The following is a 22,559-nucleotide window of genomic DNA, read 5'->3' on the forward strand; positions in this document are numbered from 1 at the left end:
CGAAACACGCACGTAGCACATAACTCGCTCCAAGGTAGCTTTGATCAGCAGTGTCAGTTTGTCCGGAGAACCGTAGTCGTGCATGATCTGCCATAGCTGTTCTCGATCGACTGTATCATAAGCTGCTTTAAAGCCTATGAATATGTGATGAGTGGTCACGTTGTACTCCCGACATTTCTGGAGGATTTGTCGGATGGCAAAAATCTGGTCCGTAGTAACGCGGGCCCCCATGAAGCCCTACGAAGCCTCTGGCTATCGGGGATATACGACGTGTTAGAATCTGGGAGAGCACCTTGTAAGCGGCGTTAGTCAGCGTTATGCCGCGGTAGTGCCGCACTCAAACCGATCGCCCTTTTTATAGATAGGGCAAACAATACCCTCCATCCATTTACCATTTTATTTTTACCGCATTTAGCTCCCCAGAGGAGGGTAGAGCCTCATCCAACAGGCGCGCGTAATTCTTGGCAGCTTGCGGGTCTTTTAACTGCCGAATGTTGAACCGAGGAGGGCGGTTTTGCCGTGAGTTATAAGCTCTCGATAGTTTTGAGCGCACATGCACTCCTACTTTTTTCATTCACAACTTCTCTCCGAAGATATTTCGCGTCGGAAAAGAGATATGCTTGCTGACTGAAGAATGAATGTTCCTCGCAAATGCAATTTATAGAGGCTTTAAGCCTCTGCAGTTCATTTGCCTCTAGCCTTGAAGGAAGTCTTTTTGGTAAACTATCGCTAATCCACCGGACGACATGAAAATCGATGCAGTGCCTCAAGCGAACAAAACTGCATCACTGTGTGTGTTGGATCGATGGCACGAGAACGGGTTTCCGGTAAAAACGTGCCTATAGACGCTTGAACTTGTCAGAAACCCTTTTGGGAAAATAGTTCTAGAAGAACTGAAAATTGATGGTGTTATTTAATTTTTTATTTTATTTTTCAAACATCAACAGGCTTAACACATTGCACGCTCACGAGATTTCTCGTGTTTCGCGTTCCGTCTGTTACGGATGGATCATGAAATAACCTGTGTTTTCTACACTTGATGGTTAAATTCTTGGTTTGCCAAAAATCTAACAAGGCCTACCGATGGCTCGCCTTCTTCTCACCCACATCGGAGGAAACAATCTCATTCGTGGAATCCGAACAAATGAAGCGTTCAAGTTTGCCCCAAAACGTGCGGTCCTTAATGTGTTAACATGTTTGCCCTAATTACCGAGAATTAATTATTAAACCGAGAAAAATAATTAAATAATAACTACTTAAGAACAGCAGAATAGAGCGCTTTGAGGGACGAACGGGAAAGGTGATAATCAAAACACGAACTACAACGATTGAACACACGACACATACTGGTTACGGGTTCATTGTAGCCGTAATTTGTTCGAGATAGTGGAAGGTACAAGTATTTACGGGTACGCAAATTGCGACGACTAATGTTAAAATTAATTAAGTATAGCAATTCGGGGCAATCGATATTTGATAAAATAATATCAGATACAAAAAGCGCTTCGGCAACATTCCTTCGAGAGCCCAATGAATCCAGTCTTATGAGACTATAGCGATCCTCGTAGCTAGGCAGATTCAATGGGTCATTCCATGGCAGATTACGCAAAAAAAATCGAACAAATTTTCGTTTAATCGACTCAATACACTGTACACTACTTTGATAATATGGTGACCATACAACACAATCATATTCTAGAATGGATCGAACCAATGCACAATATAGGGCCTTGATGTATATCTGTGAATTGCTTCATGACACGGAAAGTAAAGCCGAGGACTTTGGATGCTTTAGAAGTAATGTAAGCTATATGATCACAAAAGGTTAGTTTAGTGTCTAACATAACTCCAAGTTCTTTGATAATGTCCACACGTCTCAAAATTTTACCGTGCAGTCTATATTCAAAGCTCATCAATGTGCGCTTTCGAGAAAACGAAATAACCGAACATTTGGATGGATTTAAAATCATTCTATTCGTTGCGCACCATTTAGCAAAAATATTCAGCTGCTCTTGCAGAAACTCCGCATCTCCAGTGGAATTCACGCGGAAAAACAACTTAAAGTCATCGGCGTAGGAGAGTCTCAGGCACTTCAGACGAAAATTAGTGTCATTATGGTATAGCAGAAAAATATATGGGCCGAGGTGGCTCCCTTGCGGAACACCAGACGTTACACGAAAAGGAGAAGATATACGGCCTGATCACGAGCGTCACTTCAACGTGAAAACGAAGTGAATTGTATACAACGTTATTACGGCTGCCACCGTGTGTGTAGAATCCGGAAGAGTTCATCCGTCGTGACAACTTTGATGAATTCGGTGTTATTTGTCACTTGTGTTTTAGATGGTGAAAGCTAGTTACGCGGAATACAGTAAGTTTAATTTCGGATTTATTGAGCTTTTTTGCCAACATTTTGAATCTTGTCTTGCTTTTTAAGAAAGAAAAGATAAAAAAAACAGCAATTTACCCGCTTGGTGGCATTTTTAGAACGAAGTCCTGACGTATCCAGAGGATGTAAATTTGTTTATTTGGACTCCATAAATGTGCTACGGGATGTAATTGAGGACTAAAAATGTAGCTCCCGTAGACCGATTGGAACATGGCAAAAGGTCTAATTTGGATTGTTCTAAATGAATAGAATTTTTTTGTTTCTATTCTAAGGATTAGATTAATTGCAACTCTCTGAGTTGCAACCCCATAAAATGGCAATGGAGGCCACTGGCCCAAAACGATCATTAGGATTGATTATGTATAATATTGATTTGTTGATATTTTGAATATTAAATAATAACTGTAATGTTTTTCCAATATTGCAGAGCTGGTTTTTGTAATTCAAACATTCGCAATTGGTGGACAAGGCCCGAATCAGGACGATAGCTACATCGAATAAGGCCATTGATCTTTTGTTTTACGTAATAGATATTTTCAACGATATTGTTTTGAAGATATACTTTTAATGAAAGAATATTTAAGCTTCAAATAAGGAAAAAATGAATCTATCGTTGCAAAGCTTTCAAGTTAATAATTTTTAATGTATTCTCTAGTTCTTTCTCCATAATTTTGATATTCGTAAAGGGTGTGTCACATCAAATTGCATCACGGAAAAAACGCTGTAGAAATTCGCCCAGTAGACCGATCCTTTTGAAAATTTTAGACAGTTAAATAAAAACTATTAAACAACTTTTGGCATTTTCTTTTTATTCATACTTCGAGCCCAAGCCCGTATGCTCGCACCTTCCTCTTTACCCCGTCCATAAGGTTCTGTACAACGTCAGGTTGTAGTTTTTTTTGAACAGAAATCCATTTTCTCTTGAAGTCCGCCTCCGATTTGACAACTTTTGGGTTCTTCCGGAGGGCCGGTTTCATAATCGCCCAATATTTCTCTATTGGGCGAAGCTCCGGCGCGTTGGGCGGGTTCATTTCCTTTGGCACGAAGGTGACCCCGTTGGCTTCGTACCACTCCAACACGTCCTTTGAATAGTGGCACGAAGCGAGATCCGGCCAGAAGATGGTCGGGCCCTCGTGCTGCTTCAATAGTGGTAGTAAGTGCTTGTGTAGGCACTCCTTAAGGTAAACCTGCCCGTTTACCGTGCCGGTCATCACGAAGGGGGCGCTCCGCTTTTCGCAAGAGCAGATCGCTTGCCACACCATGTACTTTTCGGCAAACTTGGATAGTTTCTGCTTGCGAATCTCCTCCGGAACGCTGAATTTGTCCTCTGCGGAGAAGAACATCAGGCCCGGCAGCTGACGAAAGTCCGCTTTGACGTAGGTTTCGTCGTCCATTACCAGGCAATGCGGCTTCGTCAGCATTTCGGTGTACAGCATCCGGGCTCGCGTCTTCCCCACCATGTTTTGCCTTTGTCGCGGTTAGGAGCCTTCTGAACCCTGTATGTACGCAGGCCCTCCCGCTGCTTGATCCGCTGGACGAATGAACTTGACAAATTCAGCTTATTGGCGACATCCCGGACCGAACTTCTCGGATCACGTCTAAACTGCTTAACTACGCGCTTGTGATCTTTTTCACTGACGGAGCATCCATTTTTGCCGTTCTTCACCTTCCGGTCGATGGTTAGGTTCTCGAAGTATCGTTTTAGTACTCTGCTGACCGTGGATTGGACGATTCCCAGCATCTTACCGATGTCCCGATGTGACAACTCCGGATTTTCGAAATGAGTGCGCAGGATTAATTCACGACGCTCTTTTTCGTTCGACGACATTTTTCCAAATTTACGAAAAATTGAAAGTGAAGCATGGCCAACGTGATCTATACACTCTTATCTGATTATAAGCGAAAGCTGAAGATATAATTCCTAAAAATTAAATTTCTACAGCATTTTTTCCGTGATGCAATTTGATGTGACACACCCTTTATAAAGAAAATCTGAATCATTTTCTGCTTTTGGCAAATTCTTTGTAACTCATCAGATGTTTCATATGAAAATTATGCTTCTTACCGACGCTACTGACCAGTTTTTGTTTAAACAATTATATCAAACCTCATGTCCCGTATTTCAAATTACACGAGAATGGGAAGGATAAGAGGCTTAAACTTCAGAATCCCACATGGGAGTAGCTGCTCAGATTATACTGATCATGAGATGGATAAAGTCGGGTTTATTCTGAGATATAGAACATATTAGAAGACATAAATTGTAGAAACGGTTCATAAAAAATGATTCTCACGTTGACCTATACTAAATACTTCTCACTATTCAAACGAGTAAGACAGATCTGAGTACAAGAGTATGCGAGATATCGAGTTTAATAACTCATGATAGTCATACTTAATCTCTAGAGTAATTTATACAAAGAGGAAATAAAATTACATTATATGTTCAACAACTACATTATTCAAGAGCAACTAAGTATTCCTCCTCATCTTTGAACCAGCGTTTGATTCAGGTAACTAACGCAACAAGCAAATGATTCATGGAATGAGTCCGAATAGTTGGATTGAAATACCGAATCATCGAGGTATAATCGCAAACATGTCATTCTAAAACATACGTTCAATTGAATGGAATATTATTTCATACACTTATTAATTTTACCTACAACGTACAAACGTCCGAAATTATGCAACCGACATAACGCTCAAACGCCCGAAATTATGCAACTGACATGTCTCTTATAAACGGGAATGAACTCTTTCACTTCACGAAGTTCATTTTTACACGCAACTGTCCGTGACAATGATGATAGACACAAAAAGATTATGTGAAGTGTAAGTGACGTGAAAGCGTTTGTGTAAGGGATGTTCGTGATCAGGCCCATAGTGTCTCCAATTTTCACCGACATAATACGACTAGTGAGATAAGACCGTAGCCAGAATAAGAAGGGACCATTAAAACCAAGACGTTAAAGCTTAGCTACAGCTATGTTGTGGTTGATTTTGTCGAATGCTGCGAAAAAATCGGTATATATCGCATCGATTTGCTGTCGCAGCTCAAGTGAACGAGCGATGTATGATGTGTACAGTAGAAGATTCGTGGAAGTCGACCGTTTAGACACGAAACCATGTTGTTCCTCGACGATGTAATTGTTGCACGCATGGGTGATAACATCCAATACGATGATTTCAAATAGCTTGGAGATGGCACAAAGGCACGCGATTCCTCTGTGATTCATTACATCCTTCCTAGAACCTTTTTTGAAGATAGGGAAAAAAATGAGTGGGTTATATCTATGATATAACCGCAAGGTTGACGTGGAACTACCTTAGCTTAGCAATCATTCGTTTGTATTGATTAAATTCTTGATTGAATGAAACAGTTTCCAAATTCAATTGAGTTCAATATATTTGCTCTGTGAGTGAAAAAAATGAACAAATGCCGTGTAAAGTCAATTCATTTATTGTGATTGATTGTTCTTCGTTACAAGTAAATTTAATGACGGACCTTTTACGTTTGGTATGATGACTAGAACAAAATATATGTACGGAAGAATTATCAAACGTTTGATGAACCAGCCTAAGGCTGAAAATCTTTCCAATAAAGACAAAAAAAAATTATCAAACGATTATTTTATTTTACATTTCCCTCTGAAGTTTTACATTTCCCTCAAAAGTGTACATACTTCTCGAATCTCGAATTTGCTTGAAACTGGGAAGTTCATTCGCTTCTAGTGGCTGCACGATTTTCCCAGGTTCCTAAGTTTAGAAGATCATGTTAGGACAGACATATTCCACTCTGCACAAAGGCAAGCGAGGACAAAAGTACTCGCAGTTTGCATTTATTTGCAGAGCCGATTTCCCCAGAAACCTCGGTTTTGAAGTTTGTGTTAGGGAAACACATTTCAATCGGAACAAAAATACCCCCGATTTGTATGAATTCGCAATGCCGATTTCCCCACGCTTCATGGATTTGAAGTCTGTGTTAGGGAAACACATTCCAGTCGGAACAAAAATACCCCCGACTTGCATGAATTTGAAATACCGATTTCTCCAGGCACCTTGGTTTAGAAATCTCTATTAGGGAACACATTTCGGTGGGAACAAAGACTCCCCCTACTTTCGTGTGTTCTTCTTCTTCTTTTTGGCTTTAAGAGGGTTTAAACTTTTCAGTTCACTCGCCTCTAGGCTCTTTCGTGGGTTTGCAATGCCGATTTCGCTGCTTGGCTTTAAAGTCTGTGTTAGGGAACATTTTTCGATGAGAACAAAAGTCCCCCTACTTTCATGTATTTGCAATGCCGATTTCCCCAAGGCTGCTTGGTTTTGATGGCTGTGTTAGGGAAACCGTAAATCGGGCCAATCAAAACGATGTAGTTAGGGCGTTTAGATAACGCCTAATATTTTACAGTTATTCAATTGTTTATCTAATGAAAAACAACATTTTGTTAGTTGCGATAGATGCGTAGAAATATTCCCTATCAAGTGATGCAAACATCTCTCCTATCCAGTACGAAATGTTCGAGCTATAAGCATTCGAAATCTTTCATTTTTTCCTGCATGTTCTGTGTTTAGGTTTTCATTTTACCCTCCATATATTCCGGTTAGACGTAGTCCCACGTCAACAAAAGAATTCCAAGCAGTCGGAAAAGTCCCACTCCCAGTGGCGGAACAAAATACTCAACGGTAGCGAGAAGCTACTGGAACACATCTTCAGTACGATAGATGGAATGCTATCGGGCCCAGCATTCCTGTTATTAACTTCCTGGTGTTAACTACTCAATGGGTAGAAAATGGCTGATTATTTCGCTACAGAGCATTTTATGCATATTTGCTAGCATATTGTGATAGATGCGTTGAAATATTTCAAATCAACTGATGCAAACATCTTTACGATCTATCAAGGAATAATAAAGATATAAGCGTTCAATATCTTTCATTATTTCTGGCATATTCGATTTCCATGTTTTTCATTTTATAATAATAATGTCTCCCTGTTAGACGTAGCCCTACGTCAAAAGTGAGCTTGGGCTAAGGACTGTGGCGAAAGGAAAGCATTTTGTTTATGAAAATTAAATTTTTAAGTGAGCTAGAAGAGAAGAAAAAGTAGAAACATTTTAAGATAGCTCGAAGAAAAATAAGTGGTATACAGAAGCAGGACGTCTTACTAATCAGAAGAGAAACTGAGAAAAACTGAGTAGTTTTGGGTACGTCATGACGGATATGGTGCGGTATAATTTTTTTATTGAACTCAAAGAGATACCAGGAAACGATAAAAAAAATCGCTAGGAAGTTCCCTGACGATTCCTGGGATGAAGCCCTCCATCACCGATCAAAATAAGTAGGGCAATAAAGAACGCACTCAAAAAAAATGCAACAGAAAAAAATAATCACCGAAAATTCATTTCATGTCGGATATTTTTGAAACTCTCAGGGAATACATAAACACATATTAGTTATGTTTTTGTATATCGGAAAAAGAAGATGGAACTCGAATTTGGACATCATGTATTGATCACCGAAAACTTAGTCTTGGACAACGTTAACTCCAGTTAATCTTCGAGAAATAAATAGATCGGATTCATTTTTCACACCCAATAAATGTTCTATTTTGTATAATTTAAAAAAATAAAAAAAACATTGTGAGATTGGCACATCAGAGCTTGTTATCATGAGGTGCCCATGATACGGTGTATCACGATCCAAATTTTCCTATGAAATATGTCTACAACCCATTAGGAATCGTTTCCATTATTTTATTTTTCTGTTATATCCAACGACCAATACCGTTCTGGAGTGCAACAAATTATCATATGCGGATGACTTCAAACTGTATCATTTAATCAAAGGTTTATTTGTTTATTTGTTTATTTGTTTATTTGTTTAGATATAACATTCATCTGACAACATCGTCTTAATGAACAAAAACTTGTAAAATAGTCGAACAAAAACATGGAAACATAACATTAAACACATTCGGTTTCTGAAGCGTAGTGATGATTCTCCAAAGTCATAAAACTGCTCTACGGATGAAAAGGTTCTGATCATTTCCGTGACCGGCTCATATTGACCATACGATGAACGATGTGCAAGCGGTTGCAGCCAAAACGAGGACCGTAGAATTCTACTGGGAGCGCGAAAGTTCATCTTCTCGAGCAAGTTAGGCGCATCGATTTCACCACAAAGAAGTTTAGCAACGAAGGTGGCTTGTTGAATACGCCTACGACGCTCAAGATTATTCAAGTTCAGTAAGCGGCATCTAGCTGTATATGACGGCAGATTCCGCATGTCACGCCAAGGCAGATTCCTAAGCGCTCTACGGATGAACCATTTTTAAATCCGTTCAATCCTGACGATCCACATGTGTTGGTAAGGGCTCCATACTACAGATGCGGTTTCAAGAATTGGCCGAACAAGCGAGCAGAAGAGAGATTTCAGGCAGTAGGGATCAGTAAAGTCCCTAGAGATTCTCGAAATAAACCCAAGCTGACGATTGGCCTTGGATATCAATGCAGATCGGTGTGCGTCGAAAGTGAGCTTAGGGTCGATAGTTATGGCGAGTTTACATTAGGGAGATCTATAGCTATAGATGGATTTATTCACGTGAAAATAGGTGTAAACGGGTGAGAATAAATATGATACACTTATTCGAGGTATATATAACTTGAATAAGTTCAGCATATGTAAACGCTTGTGAATTTCTCACTGGTGAGAAATCACTAAAGTTAGATGCAGTTCTACTTCAGGTGAATAAATTCACCGAAGATATGAATATATTCATTATAGAAGTTCACGCTAGTGTAAACGGTTGATGCGATTTCTATAAATCTCATCATATTTCTTCACATGAATATATCCCTAGTCTAAACCCACCCTTACGCCCAAGTCGTTGACCTGACTGACTCTCTTCAAGATGATATCATCGATCGTGTAGTCGAATATAGTTGGCTGTCTTTTTCGATGGAAACTCATGATGACACATTTATGCTGATGGTTAGTTTGTTCAGACGACACCAACTCACGAACTGGTCAAGCAGGCTCTGTAACCGTCGGCAATCCTCGAGGGTTTCGATGGCTAGATAGATTTTCAAGTCGTCTGCATAAGGACCGTATCGTTAATTATGGGTACGCTCAAAACACAGCTTTATTTCAAATATTGCATTTATTTTTCAGTTCTGATATCAAAATATTGTATCTTATGAATGAAAGAAAGGAGTAACAGTAAAAAATAATCAAGATTCTGATTTTCGCGCCAATGATCGCACCTGCTTCTTGATGTCCCTCATTAGGTTCTGGACAACCGTCTCATCGACTTGTTTGCTCACATTTATCCAATCCTTTTTGAACTGCTCAAGGTCATCGGCTGCCTTGTCCTTCTTCCGCAGTCGTCCCTTCATCAAAGCCCAAAATTTTTCAATAGGTCTTATTTGCGGACAATTTGGAGGATTCATCTCCTTTTCCACAAAATCGACATTATTCTCGCGATACCAATCCAAGGTCAAACGTGCATAGTGGCATGATGCCAAATCAGGCCAAAATAGTGTCGGACCAGTGTGCTTTCGGATGAGCGGTAACACACGCTTTTGGAGACATTCTTTCCGGTAAATTTCACCATTCATATTCCCGAGAGTGAAGAAAGGAGATGATTTCATGCCACATTGACAAACAGCTTGCCAAACCAGCACTTTCTTACCGAATTTTTCGCAAAAAATTGACTTCTCCGCGTTCGGGACATCTGTTCCTTGCTTTACAGTGTAAAACTGTGCCCCAGGAAGAGTTTTGTAGTCCAGTTTGACGTAGGTTTCATCATCCATGACGATGCACAGTTCGCGTTTGCTTAAAATCCCATCGTAAAGCTTACGGGCACGGGTTTTCACGGAACTTGCCTGAATTTGGCTGCGTTTGGGACATTTTTGCTTTCTATATGCCTTCAGTGAGTTACGTTCTTTGGCACGTTGAACCATACCGATTGATGTTCCACACTTTTTTGCGCAATCCCGTATCGATAATTCCTTTTTTCTTTCAAATTGCCTGCAAATCTTTTTATCCAAGTTTGGCTTGGATGGCCCAGGTTTTCTGCCGCGACCGGGTAGATCCTTCAATGTATTATACATACCAAATCGCTTGATAGCGTTTTGGACCGCATGGACGCTTACTCCTTCCGCCTTCGCCAATTTTCTCATTGATATTCCTGTTTCGGAGCAGTATCTGGTCACAATGGATTTTCGTTTTTCTTCTGTTAGCCCTCTCATGATTGCACTTTTAGGAAAAAACGATCTTTTAACAATGCTAACTGAACGCTAACTGTGTCAACAACAGGAGAAAAATAAACAGCTGTCAAAACAAGCTATAGTCTTTTTCAGACGGAGACTCTAAGGCGTACCCATAAATAACGATACGGTCCTTATATCGACACACAGTCAGATGCTGGAATAAGCCGCACATCGTTATAGAAGATCGCGAACAGCAGTGGTCCAAGAATGCTGCCTTGCGGAACACCCGAAGAAACAGCAAACGGAGATGAAGTGTGAAACAAGAGCTTGACACAGAGCGTTCTACCAGACAGGTAGGACCTCAGCCAGTTGACGAATCCGTTGGAAGCACCGAGACGGGATAGTTTTCTCAGTAGGATGCGATGGTCAATTCGATCGAAAGCGGCTTTTATGTAGGTGTAGATAGCATCAACTTGAGCGCGTTCCTCTAGACGGTTGATACAAAATGACGAACACTCGAGAAGATTGGTGCTAACCGAGCGTCCTGGCATAAAGCCATGTTGTACTGGTGAGATATAACGCTTAACTTTGAAAAAAGACAGCATCGTTCACGACCAGCTCAAAAAGCTTAGAGGCGGCAGATAAACTGGTTATGCCACGATAGTTAGCCACGTTACACTTATCACCTTTTTTAAACACTGGAAACATAAAGGAATGCTTCCACACATCTGGAAAAATCCCTTGACTCAGCGAGGCTGTGTAAATACGGGATAGCGGTACAGCCAAAGATGTAGCAAAGCGGCAAAAAACTATAGCTGGAACGCCTTCTTGGCCAGGAACTGTTGAACGTTTCAATTTTTTTAGGCCCTTCTCAACCATCAGTGGGGTAACGACGAATGGTCGCAAGTCTATTAAACTCTCTGGAACGTTAGCTGCAGCTCTCTCGGCCTCTGACGGGGTGGCTGCATCAGCGACAAACACCGATGCAAAGTGTTTTGAAAATAAATCGTATATTTCAGAAACAGAGGACGATTTCTAAGTGCCCGAGAATACCTTAGACGAAATATCTGCTTGGAATTGACAAACTTCCAGAAGCTCTTTGGATTCCTACGCAGGTTTGTCTGGACACGATGCACATATGATTTGTAGAGGGCACGGTTAAAGCGTCGGTATACACCGCTAGCGAGTTGAAAGTTGTGTATGGTTTCAACAGTTCGTCGACGGCGTAATTTACGTTGGCAGGATTTTTTGTCGCGCCGTTGAACGCGAAGAAGTGGAGTGCTCCAAGCTGGAGACATTGGAGGTTTCCTTCGTGGAGTATTCGTCGCGAGCCAGCTGCAAACGATTTCGCAAAAACGCGTCGCCATGTCGTTAACGTCCTGACCAAGAGCGCTCCAATTGTAGCTACTCAGAAACTCGTTAAATGCAGCGAAATTAATTTTTGCGTAATTTAACGCTTGTTCGCCTTCGTTCCGATCCTCAACAGCCAACACTGCTTCTCCTGTAGCCGATAACGACAATACTAACGGAGGATGGTGCAAATCCACCGCTAGCAGTGGCGATACCGATTCGTTGATAGCGATGTTAATATCGGGAGCACAAAAAAATCAGATCCAGTGTTCGACCACGAAAATTGCGATTGAAGTTGCGCTGCTGGAGATCAAGAACGGTGATTCCATCCAATAGAACAGCACTCGCCGCAGAGGTCAAAGACGGATTCAGATCAACAACAGAGTTAGGATGTAATTCCCATGCAATATGAGGCTGATTGTAACCGCCACATACCAATACGGTGTCATCAGAAGACGCACGGTCACACAGCTCACGCACAGAAGCCAAATGGGAATCATAAACCCCCACGTCACGACTGCGGTCGGGAGGAATGTATACTGCGCAAAGTAATATCCTTTTCCCACGTATAGTAGTGGAGACACAAATCTGTTCCAAAGAGCTTCCATTCCTCGTTTGAACCGATACAGCAGAGAAGTGACGAGCTACTGCGATAAGGACACCACCAAATCTGGACTTGGAACTGTTGGAAGGACTTGGAACTGTTGGAAGGACTACGGTCACAACGGAAAACGTTAAACTCAGCTCCAAATAGCTGTATGGAGTTGATGCTGTCGTCAAGTCCGGTTTCAGTCAACATGATGACGTCGTAATTACAATCGCATACTGCTACATAGAGATCATCAATTTTCATCCTCAGGCCGCGTACATTCTGATAATATAGCCACATAACATTGGAAGTCGTGTCGTCGCCCCTAGAAATGAGAGACAGATCAGGTTGCGAATGGTGCTCGATTGAATCGTACTCGCCTAGAGTGGCACGTTGGAAGACCCCTTCCCCAGACTCAACAACAGGACCGGGACGGCTAATCTGACGCTGGCTTCAAGGCTCGACTGAGTTGGACGGGTTAGGGGCTTCCATGATGCCGGTCATCGTGCGTCCCAGTGGTCGAAGCTCGTCATCGAGCTGATCAGTCCATATAAATTGGCTGGAAGTTTTAACGAAGTCAGACAGATACGAGCGATCATAAAATGCATACTTGCCTGAAGAGTCAGGTTGGGAGACTCTCCCCCAACATCCGACCACAGGACCGGGATGACTTGAACGGCAAGGGTCAATCCGAGGTGGATGAAGTCCGGCGTGTGGCACGACTGGGTCGGAGTAGTTGAGAGCTCCCATAGTACTTTGTTTATTGCATACCGGTTGTACAAACGTTGGTGATTGCTGCTGATGTGACTCGCTGAATACATATTCTCCTCGTTCTCCTCGTCCAATCTGCTTTTCTACTTCAGACGGGGCGTTTTGGAGAACCCCGACTGAGTTTTCCGATCTTGTTAGTCGATGAATTCGCGAAAGTATACTCCATCAGGCCACGTGTCAGTACATAGAGCCACTTCCCGATATTTTTCGTCAATTTCAATTTTAAACGAGACGAAACGCATCGAATTCAGGTCAGCGTCCTTTTTTACCAGCTTTCTAACAACTATGGGTTCGTCGCACGGAATGCACTCGGTGACTAGCGAAAGTATGTCGTCTTCAGAGGCTATTGGATCGATTCGGGACATGTATACCCAGCAGTTTTCAGGCTCTGGGGCAACAACAGGGATGGTGGTTTTTGTTTTTCTCCTACCGCACGACATTGTAGGTAGCTTTGGAGATTCTAGTTCCGCAGCATCAACGGATCTTTTAATAGTTGGTCGTTTAAGGCTCGGCCACGGTTTGGGAGTTGTAGGAGCAGTGGTGACTTTGGTTGTTAATAATTCCACTTGCTCCCGGTTCTTCACCAACTCTGATTGGATTCCTTCCAATGCAGTACGATGTGTTTCGCTCAGCTTGTTAAATACATCATTCAAAGTGGCGAACGCATCACGAACATGCTTTGACTTCATGATCACAGTACAATTGTTGCAAAACCAAAACCGATTGGGTTGATCGTTGATGAAATCATGTTCGCTCTAGTGAATGAAACGCAATCCAAGTGCGCAATTTTTTCGCAAAATCCCTGACATTTGATGAACTTTAACGTTTTCACCGGCTCAGAGCACTGAAGGCAGCTGGATTCCATCATAGAGCTTAATGCGGGAAAAAACTACGACAACAGTTATGCAACCCTTAAGGTAGGTAATCTTTTTTTTTTTTCATTCGTTTATTTTTACAGGCTCAGTTACTTAAGTTTAAAGGAGCCGAATTCTTAAATATAATTTTAAACAATTTTCTTACATCTATGGTTAGTAAGGTTTGAGGCTAACCTTAGGGATAATCGAGTGAAACCACCGGCCCAATTCATCTTCATTCCACTTGCGTTGCCAGTTAGCGATGGTATTTTTGCGGACTAAAGAATAAAATTCATTGAAGGCGATTTGACGCAGATAAATATCGCCTTCAATTGCACCTACCTTTGCTAATGAGTCAGCCCTCTCATTACCCGGAATGGAGCAATGTGAAGGGACCCAGATAAAGGTAATGACATAACAGCGTCTGGATAAAGCACTCAAAATTTCTCGTATTCTCTCAAGGAAGTACGGCGAGTGCTTTTCCGGCCTCACTGAACGGATAGCTTCGACAGAGCTAAGACTATCCGTTACAATGTAATAGTGTTCAACAGGTCGTGAGGCGACGCTGTCCAGCGCCCAATGAATTGCTGCCAATTCAGCAATATACACTGAGCAAGGATTCTGAAGACTGTGTGAGGTGCTAAAAAATTCGTAGAACACTCCAAATCCTGTGGACTCGTTTATAGTGGACCCATCAGTAAAGTACATATTATCACAATTGATACCCCCATACTTTTCATCGAAGATCGTTGGAGCGATCCTCGATCGTTGGTAATCTGAATATCCATGGATATCTTGCTTCATGGACAGATCAAAATGCACAGAGGAATTGATGTAGTCAGGGAAACAAACACGGTTGGGAATATACGAAGAAGGATCAACCTGCATGGAGATGAATTCATGATATGAACTCATGAATCCGGAGTGAAAATTTAGCTCGATCAGCTGCTCAAAATTTCCGATCACCAATGGGTTCATGACCTTACACCGGATGAGGAACCGAAGAGATAATAAATTGAAGCGATCTTTTAGTGGGAGTAGGCCTGCCAAAACCTCGAGACTCATGGTATGCGTTGAGGGCATACATCCCAACGCGATACGGAGACAAAGATACTGAATTCGATCGAGTTTAATGAGATGTGTTTTGGCAGCTGATTGAAAACAGAAAGTGCCATACTCCATCACTGAGAGAATAGTTGTTCGATACAACATTATAAGATCTTCTGGGTGGGCTCCCATCCAGGTGCCGGTAATTGTACGGAGAAAGTTTATTCTTTGTTGGCATTTTTTACTCAGATACCTAATATGGGCCCCCCAAGTACATTTGGAGTCGAACCAGACCCCAAGATACTTGAATGACATAGCATGACCCCAATGACATAGCATGATGGTTTACCCAAAAGTTGAAGCTTTGGTTTTGCTGGTCTATGCTTCCTAGAAAAAACCACCATCTCTGTTTTCTCCGTGGAGAATTCGATCCCTAGCCCAATGGCCCAGGTTGAAAAATTGTTCAAAGTATCTTGTAAGGGTCCTTGCAGGTCGGATTCGTTTGGTGTAGGTAATCTTGTGTAGTAAAAGTTGAAATTGTACGCAATTTTCAGTACCGCTGCTGACCAGCAGATGTCAATTCAGGAGAAAAATTTTGCGTGGAGAGGTGATAAAGCGAGGTTCTTTTCAAAACACCAAAAACAATCACTACACTACACTGCCAAATATCAATGAATTCGGGACAAAAACAAACAAACTGCACTAGACCAACGAATAAAAACTGTTCACAAAGTGAATTACGCGTTAGTATGAATTAAAAACAAAAGAAGTATTTCAAAAAACGGTAAACAAAAATAAACAACAAAAAACCGTACGTTCAGTCAACTGGTGAAGACGACGTAGTATTTCTTCAGTCACAAATCGACGCATTTGCTACTTGGTGTGAAAGGAGCAGAATGATTCTGAACCGAACTAAGTGCTCCGTGATATCCTTTTCCCGTAAACGGTCTGTTATTCGTCTCGACGCTACAGCGGGTTGACCGTATCAAGGACTTAGGAGTCATGCTCGATTCTAAGCTTACGTTTCGTGATCATATCGCATATATTATATAATATCAGAAGCAACTAAAACCATACTACCAAAACAGCATTCTACGCCTTGAGACTGTTCAGCGCAAGTTCGTCAGATTTGCCTTACGGAGATTACCTTGGAGTATTCCCAACGATCTTCCAAGCTATGAGCACCACTGTAAACTGATCGGACTCGTCACGTTTCATAACTGCAGGAATATTTCCAAAGCTTGATTCATGTTGGATCTGATTTTATCCTACGTCGATTGTCCAAAACTTCTGCAATTAGTGAATTTCAACATTCAATGGCGGATCCTGCGGTATCAGAACTATCTCTAGATACCATTTTCTCGTACAAACTACGGTTACAATGAACCAATGTCGAGCATGTGTCGTGATTTCAACCGTTGCGGCTCTGTGTTCGATTTTGGTTTGTCCCGCGCGTCACTAAACAGACGTTTTACCTCAACACTTACGAATTCTCGTGTTAGTGTATAAGTGTTTTTGTGTATTAGTATTTAAGTGTTATCGTCATTAGGGTTACAATAATTATACCTGTTGATTTGATTTATAAATATATTAAATTACATGAACGTCAACTGACCGTAACGTCATAATGAGGTAACGTCAACGTTGTCATCTAGGGGGTCTTCGTAGCCACTTAGTTACGCGTTCGCTTACTAAGCGATCGATCGTGAGTTCAAACTCAGGGCACTCAATTGACCATCTTTGTGTTGTTATAGAATAACTACGTCCACGCAACCATCATCAGCTATGGAGATCGATCCACGGTGGAACAAAGATCGATTCATCCATACAACTGCTCTGCTCTGCAAGAAACATCGGGCTGCTGTTCTATAAATAACCCAACAATGATCAATATCAACTGTCTCCGCTGTCCGGTCTGCTGAACAATGGAAGAACAGATAGAATACCCTTACGCCTAAATGGCTACTACAGTGTAATTTACCATAATGTAATAGAACAGAACATCTAACGCCTAAATGGCTACTACTTCTACTGTGTAATTTAAAATTTATAGAAACATATACATATGTGCATGTACACGATAAAAACCCGGCTCTGTTACAGATAATGCTAATGAGCCTGATAAATGAATAAATGGGATAAACAAAAAAAACCTTGTCATCAATTCAGGCTTGCAGCGAGAACGTGGCGTCAACCTATTTTGAGATCATGTTCAGATTTATTACAATAATAGCCACCGTTCTTCAAACAAATCCTGCTGGTATATTCGATCTAGAATATATGCGCTTCAGAGTCATCTCACGGTCATTTTCTGTTCTGTAACAGTTTGGCTGAAAAGTTCATAAGGTTGGCGTCTAGATGGCGCCTCTTGCAAAAATTTACTTGACTATCACAAAGCACCATCTTTCAATGGATACGTGTCAAAATTTGACAGCAATCGGTCTATTGGTTCGAGAGTTACAGCATTGAGAGTGAAGCAACTTTTGTTATTATGAAAAAAATGGAAAAATCCGAATTACGTGTATTGATTGTAAAATTGCATGAATTGGGCTTAGAATTGCTTCCGCATCCACCGTATTCTCCAGATCTATTTTCTTTCTTTTCAGCGACTATTTTCTGTTCGCAGACCTAGAGAGAATGCTCGCTGACAAAAAATTTAAGACCGATGATGAAGTGATTACCGAAACTGAGGCCTATTTTGAAGAAAAACCGAAATGGTACTATAAAAATGGTATCGAAAAGTTGCAAGATCGCAATTTTGTTGAATAATAAAATTGAACTTTACAAAAAAAAAGTTCTACTGTGTTAGTTTATAAACTTTTCAGCCGAACTGTTATATTCCTTCAAAAAATATACTGCGTGTAATTTTATCTTTTAAATCTCCAGACATATCGCAGAGAAGAAATAGCTTGCAACAGATTTTAACGACGATTGGTCAATGCCAAACATTCGATTCAACAATGTACGCAAAGCACTACAAATAGTACTGTTAGATTGGAACACGTGCGCAACCCTAGCTTACCCAGCGTCATTATCCACTGTTTAAGACCTTTCAGAGATTGAAACAGACGGCGTTCTGTTATTTATGTTTGCCTCTCATTGAGATAATCGAAAAGAGAATGTATGCAGACTGAAACTAATTGTGCGTGCGGTATTGGAGGAAAAAAATCTATACTGAAATGAATCAATTCAAATAAACCTGTAAGCGAAAACGCAAAACGCATGTTAGACCCAATCATGACTCACCAATTTACTACGACTTTTACTATGATATCGTAAAATAAAATGCTGTAATTTGTTGAAACACAGTACACGACTTCTCCTTTTTTTCTACACCATCCAGGTGACAGAATAACGAGCATAACGATCGATTTTCAACACATCGTCCAGGAGGACGCAGTGACGATTCTGAGCTACGCTTCCCCGTACAACGTCCAGTTGGAGCTGGTAAATGGAGAAAAACTACCACAGACCCAGAGCCCCAAGCCAGGACACCAGGCGTTGACACATCCGCTAGTGCGGTCTAGCAGTCAGTCAGACATGAACACGGTATACACCATAATCTTCCAAAAAATCACAAACCATTCCAATCATGTACATTTTTTTCCAGATTGAACGTAATTCCCGCAAAAAGCTGTTCCCCGGTGAGGAAACCAACTCAACACTTCGTATGGAGCAGTCCAGTCCGACAAACTTGAACAAGGTGCTCCCAACCATCCACAAAGAGCACGAGAAAGAACCCAAGAAACACTCCTTCAAACAGCAGATGCGAGAGATGATCGAAGAGAAGTTTCAAACGAAGCACGCCGAAGTGGAACGCAAGGACTCCAACGCAGCCGACGGAAAGAAGGGACATAAATTCGGCATCCGTGTGTTTCCCCCAGCCGTAAACGACAAACTGTTTGGCAAGAGCCCTACGAAAATTCAAGCCGACAACGAGAACAACACTAACATTGAGAAGAAAGAGTTCGACGACAAGAAGGAAAAATCTCCCTCGCCTCCGGTGGTGAAGAAACGCACCAAAGAACCGAAGCCGGTGCCGGATGTAATTGCCGTTGAATCTGCTACAACTAATACAACCTCGATCCCGACTGAATTCCAGCGGCAGAATAGTCTTACCTCCAGTGGAATCAAACGTGACGCCGCGGGAATCCCCCAAGAGATGCCCAGTTATATGATGCAGGCCGCCAACGCCGCTCGGGATAATCGCAAATCGTCCAATCCTGATGCCGACGCTAAACGCAAGGGTAAAGCTCCTAAGCCACCGCAAAATGAGTTCGATATGGATGACAGCACGATTACGACGTACACGAATGTGAGCATTGATGTTCCCGATTCATCCACAGACGTCGCCGAGCCCGGATTTGATCTTGATTCCAAGAAGCTCAACCTAAGTACCCGTATGAACTTTTCGGATAACTTCGCCGAAGAGGTACTGAACTGTACCATCGAGAGCATCGAACGGTTCGAGGAGAACCATACCAGCTACTCGTCGACCCCCAAAAGTGAGCGCAAGAAACCCTCCCTGGCGGACAGTGTGACCCTCGAGATTCACGGTAAGCTCAAAAATACAACCTCCAAATGGAACTTTTTTGTGTTAATTTGTCGAAAGGAAAATCTTGTATCTATGTTGGTCGCTATGAGCGGCTTCACCATAAGTGTCCAGGAGCTTTCCGAAGAACCACAAAGACAGGTTTATTCGTTTTGTAGCTCATAAAATGACATTTTCAATTGCGAAAAACTTCACGACGCAGATACACGTGGTTTTTCAAATCTGTTTTCCTTTCTGTTTGAGATCGACAGCAGAAATGAACGAAACAAAACAATTGACGTTTCCAGAGTGTCGTATCCATAGTCGATATACCGATTTCACTTTGAAAAAATGGCAAATGTTCAAAATGACTAAAACTCAAATGTTTCCACGACCTATCTGTATGCCAAACATACATCTTGAACCTCTGGATAAAGCAAAGGCAGTCTTCCCTTTTGGACTCTTAACTGAAATAGTCTTTCGAGACATTGCACGCTGCGAATTCTTGTAGATCATGAAGTGCATCGGTCTGCTCATCGAGTCCCAAACCGGCATCCGAAAGAAGTACAATCATAAAAGACATATCATAGCAAGAACCAACTGTAAAAAAGCCAAGGATTATCCCAAAATGTCTTGCTGTGATTGACTAGCAATGACTGACAGAATGCATGACCAAACGCATCACATACCATGAACTTTCCCTGAGTGAACCGTTACGCTCACCACTACACCACCAGCGCCGGCATCTGATTACTTATGCTGAAAATCCGTATTTCGTTACGTAATTTGCGCACGACGCCTTATTTGACACGGGAAAGTTAGTTTCATTAATAATTTTCACTTTGAAAATGAGTTAGGGTTGCTCTCTTGCTACAAGCTACACCCAAAATTATTTTGTAGCACATGTTTTGACATCCCAATTTATAACATTAAATGAGCTTGAAAATAACAAAAAATGTGCTACCCTCCCATACCAATATAGAATTTGTATGACATATATGTCATACAAATTCTATATTGGTATGGGAGGGTAGCACATTTTTTGTTATTTTTTTGTTTTTTTTGCCATATCAATATAATAGTAATATGAGAGAGCGAAACCAGAGACACATTGCAAATAAGCACGCATTAACCCTTTCCGCATACTTAGCCACATATAAGGCCCACGTCCGAGAAGGATACAGATTTACGTTTATGCTTTCCTTTTCACTTTTAGAAAACACTTTCCATGCATACTTTCAAGATCCAGCTTCATTGTATAATGTGGTATAATATTCTCACTTATTATGTAGATGGCGTAGTCGTGTAAAACAGCTTCGAATTGTAGCCGGCCTCAGTTCGATCCCCGCTTGGCATCGTTTGAACTTTTGTTGGGTACAATTCCATGCTGACGATCAGTATAAAAGACAGAGAGGTCTGATCCCATACATACAAACGTTTTTAAAAACTTTAGAAATGTGCTTGTATTTGTTCATTTCACCCTTCAGCACACGAAAAAGCATTTTTTTCTGCCATTATGATTTATGATACGGCGCTAGTTTGGGTGTACTTGCTACTCTTGTGAATTCGAGCAGATTCCAGAAAATACGTAATTCCAATTGTTTTTTTTTTCTTAAACAATTTGAATGATCGTACAGAAATAAAAAAAAATAGGGCCATTAAATCCGTCAGAATGAAGACACCCAATAACACAAAGAATGTTGGATTTTTTGTAGTATTAAAATCACGACTTAAGTGCGGGTTGAATAAAGCTTTTGCTCTTGATGACAAAACTGTTTGTTTCTTTGAGAACTCTCAAGGATTTCTGAACATTGAAACGAACAACAAATTCTTCCATGAGTGTACGGACCGTATCTCTGGAGATCTATTTCTGGCAATGATGTTGTTTTTCATTGATGTCTGGTAATTTTTGAAGAAAAATATGTTAACAAAATTTGCTCCACACTCAAACGGTTAACGGGGATAGAGACACGAATTTCGGACGTTTCTTCGAGCTCCGCAAAAGTAAAATAAAGAATATTTTTACCATCCATCATATCACTATTTGTTTATCTATCTTTTAACAATAAAACAAAAATTGAACGGAAAAAAATATATCCATAATTAGAAACTGATCAAGTGAGGGGGTTCAAAAAAAAGTTGTGCCATGGTGTACACGATTCCAGCCCTTCTGGTTATCTGAAACAAACAGATTCTGAATCAGTAAAGACGCCACTATCGCATGAACCTCGGACAAGTCAAAAAAATGTTTTTTGACAAAAAAATGCTGTTTGAATCATTTTTTTCATGTTTCTTGATTTTTTAGAATAGTTTGAATAGATTGTTTATAGGTACATGCGATAGAGAGATGCATACAGATTGTATTCATATAAATATAGACCGGATAAGTAGAATTTGAGATATCGTGTAAGCCAGTTTGAAAAAAACATGTTTCGAGAAAAACGCGTTTTGAAGTTAATTGTTATGGCCGTACTAGATAAGATATCGCATCACAAAAATGGCTATAATTTGGTAAATAATGAGATTTTCGAAAAGTCTCTTCTATGGTATACTCTTAAATGTCTGAATTAGAGAAATATAAAAAAAAATTTATTTCAAATTTGCTTCTACCAAGCAACTTTCGATGAATTCCAACATGTACTGCTAGCAGCTGAACGTATTAAAATCAACGATCCAGAACGTTTCTAGGGCACTTCTAAAACTCCACCCGCCTTACTCACCAGTAAGGACTTCAACTTACATATCATAAGTTCTGATAAGTTCTGAGAGGATGGAATTCTCAAGTTGCATGAAGGATGCTGGAATATTCAGGAAAGAA

The 22,559-nt window shown here is 41.0% G+C and overlaps 1 protein-coding gene across 1 annotated transcript in view; it reads left to right on the forward strand.

Annotated features, from left to right (window-relative positions):
* Nucleotides 1-22,559, forward strand: part of LOC129767707 (uncharacterized) — a 272,984-nt gene that overhangs the window by 233,159 nt on the left and 17,266 nt on the right. Inside the window, exons 5-6 of the mRNA XM_055768866.1 lie at nt 18,554-18,759; nt 18,821-19,766. Of these exons, the coding sequence (XP_055624841.1) occupies nt 18,554-18,759; nt 18,821-19,766 (1,152 nt within the window). The remainder of the gene's footprint in view (nt 1-18,553; nt 18,760-18,820; nt 19,767-22,559) is intronic.

Source organism: Toxorhynchites rutilus, chromosome 2 (assembly GCF_029784135.1).
Source record: "Toxorhynchites rutilus septentrionalis strain SRP chromosome 2, ASM2978413v1, whole genome shotgun sequence".
In the NCBI taxonomy this organism is placed as follows: Eukaryota; Metazoa; Arthropoda; class Insecta; order Diptera; family Culicidae; genus Toxorhynchites; species Toxorhynchites rutilus.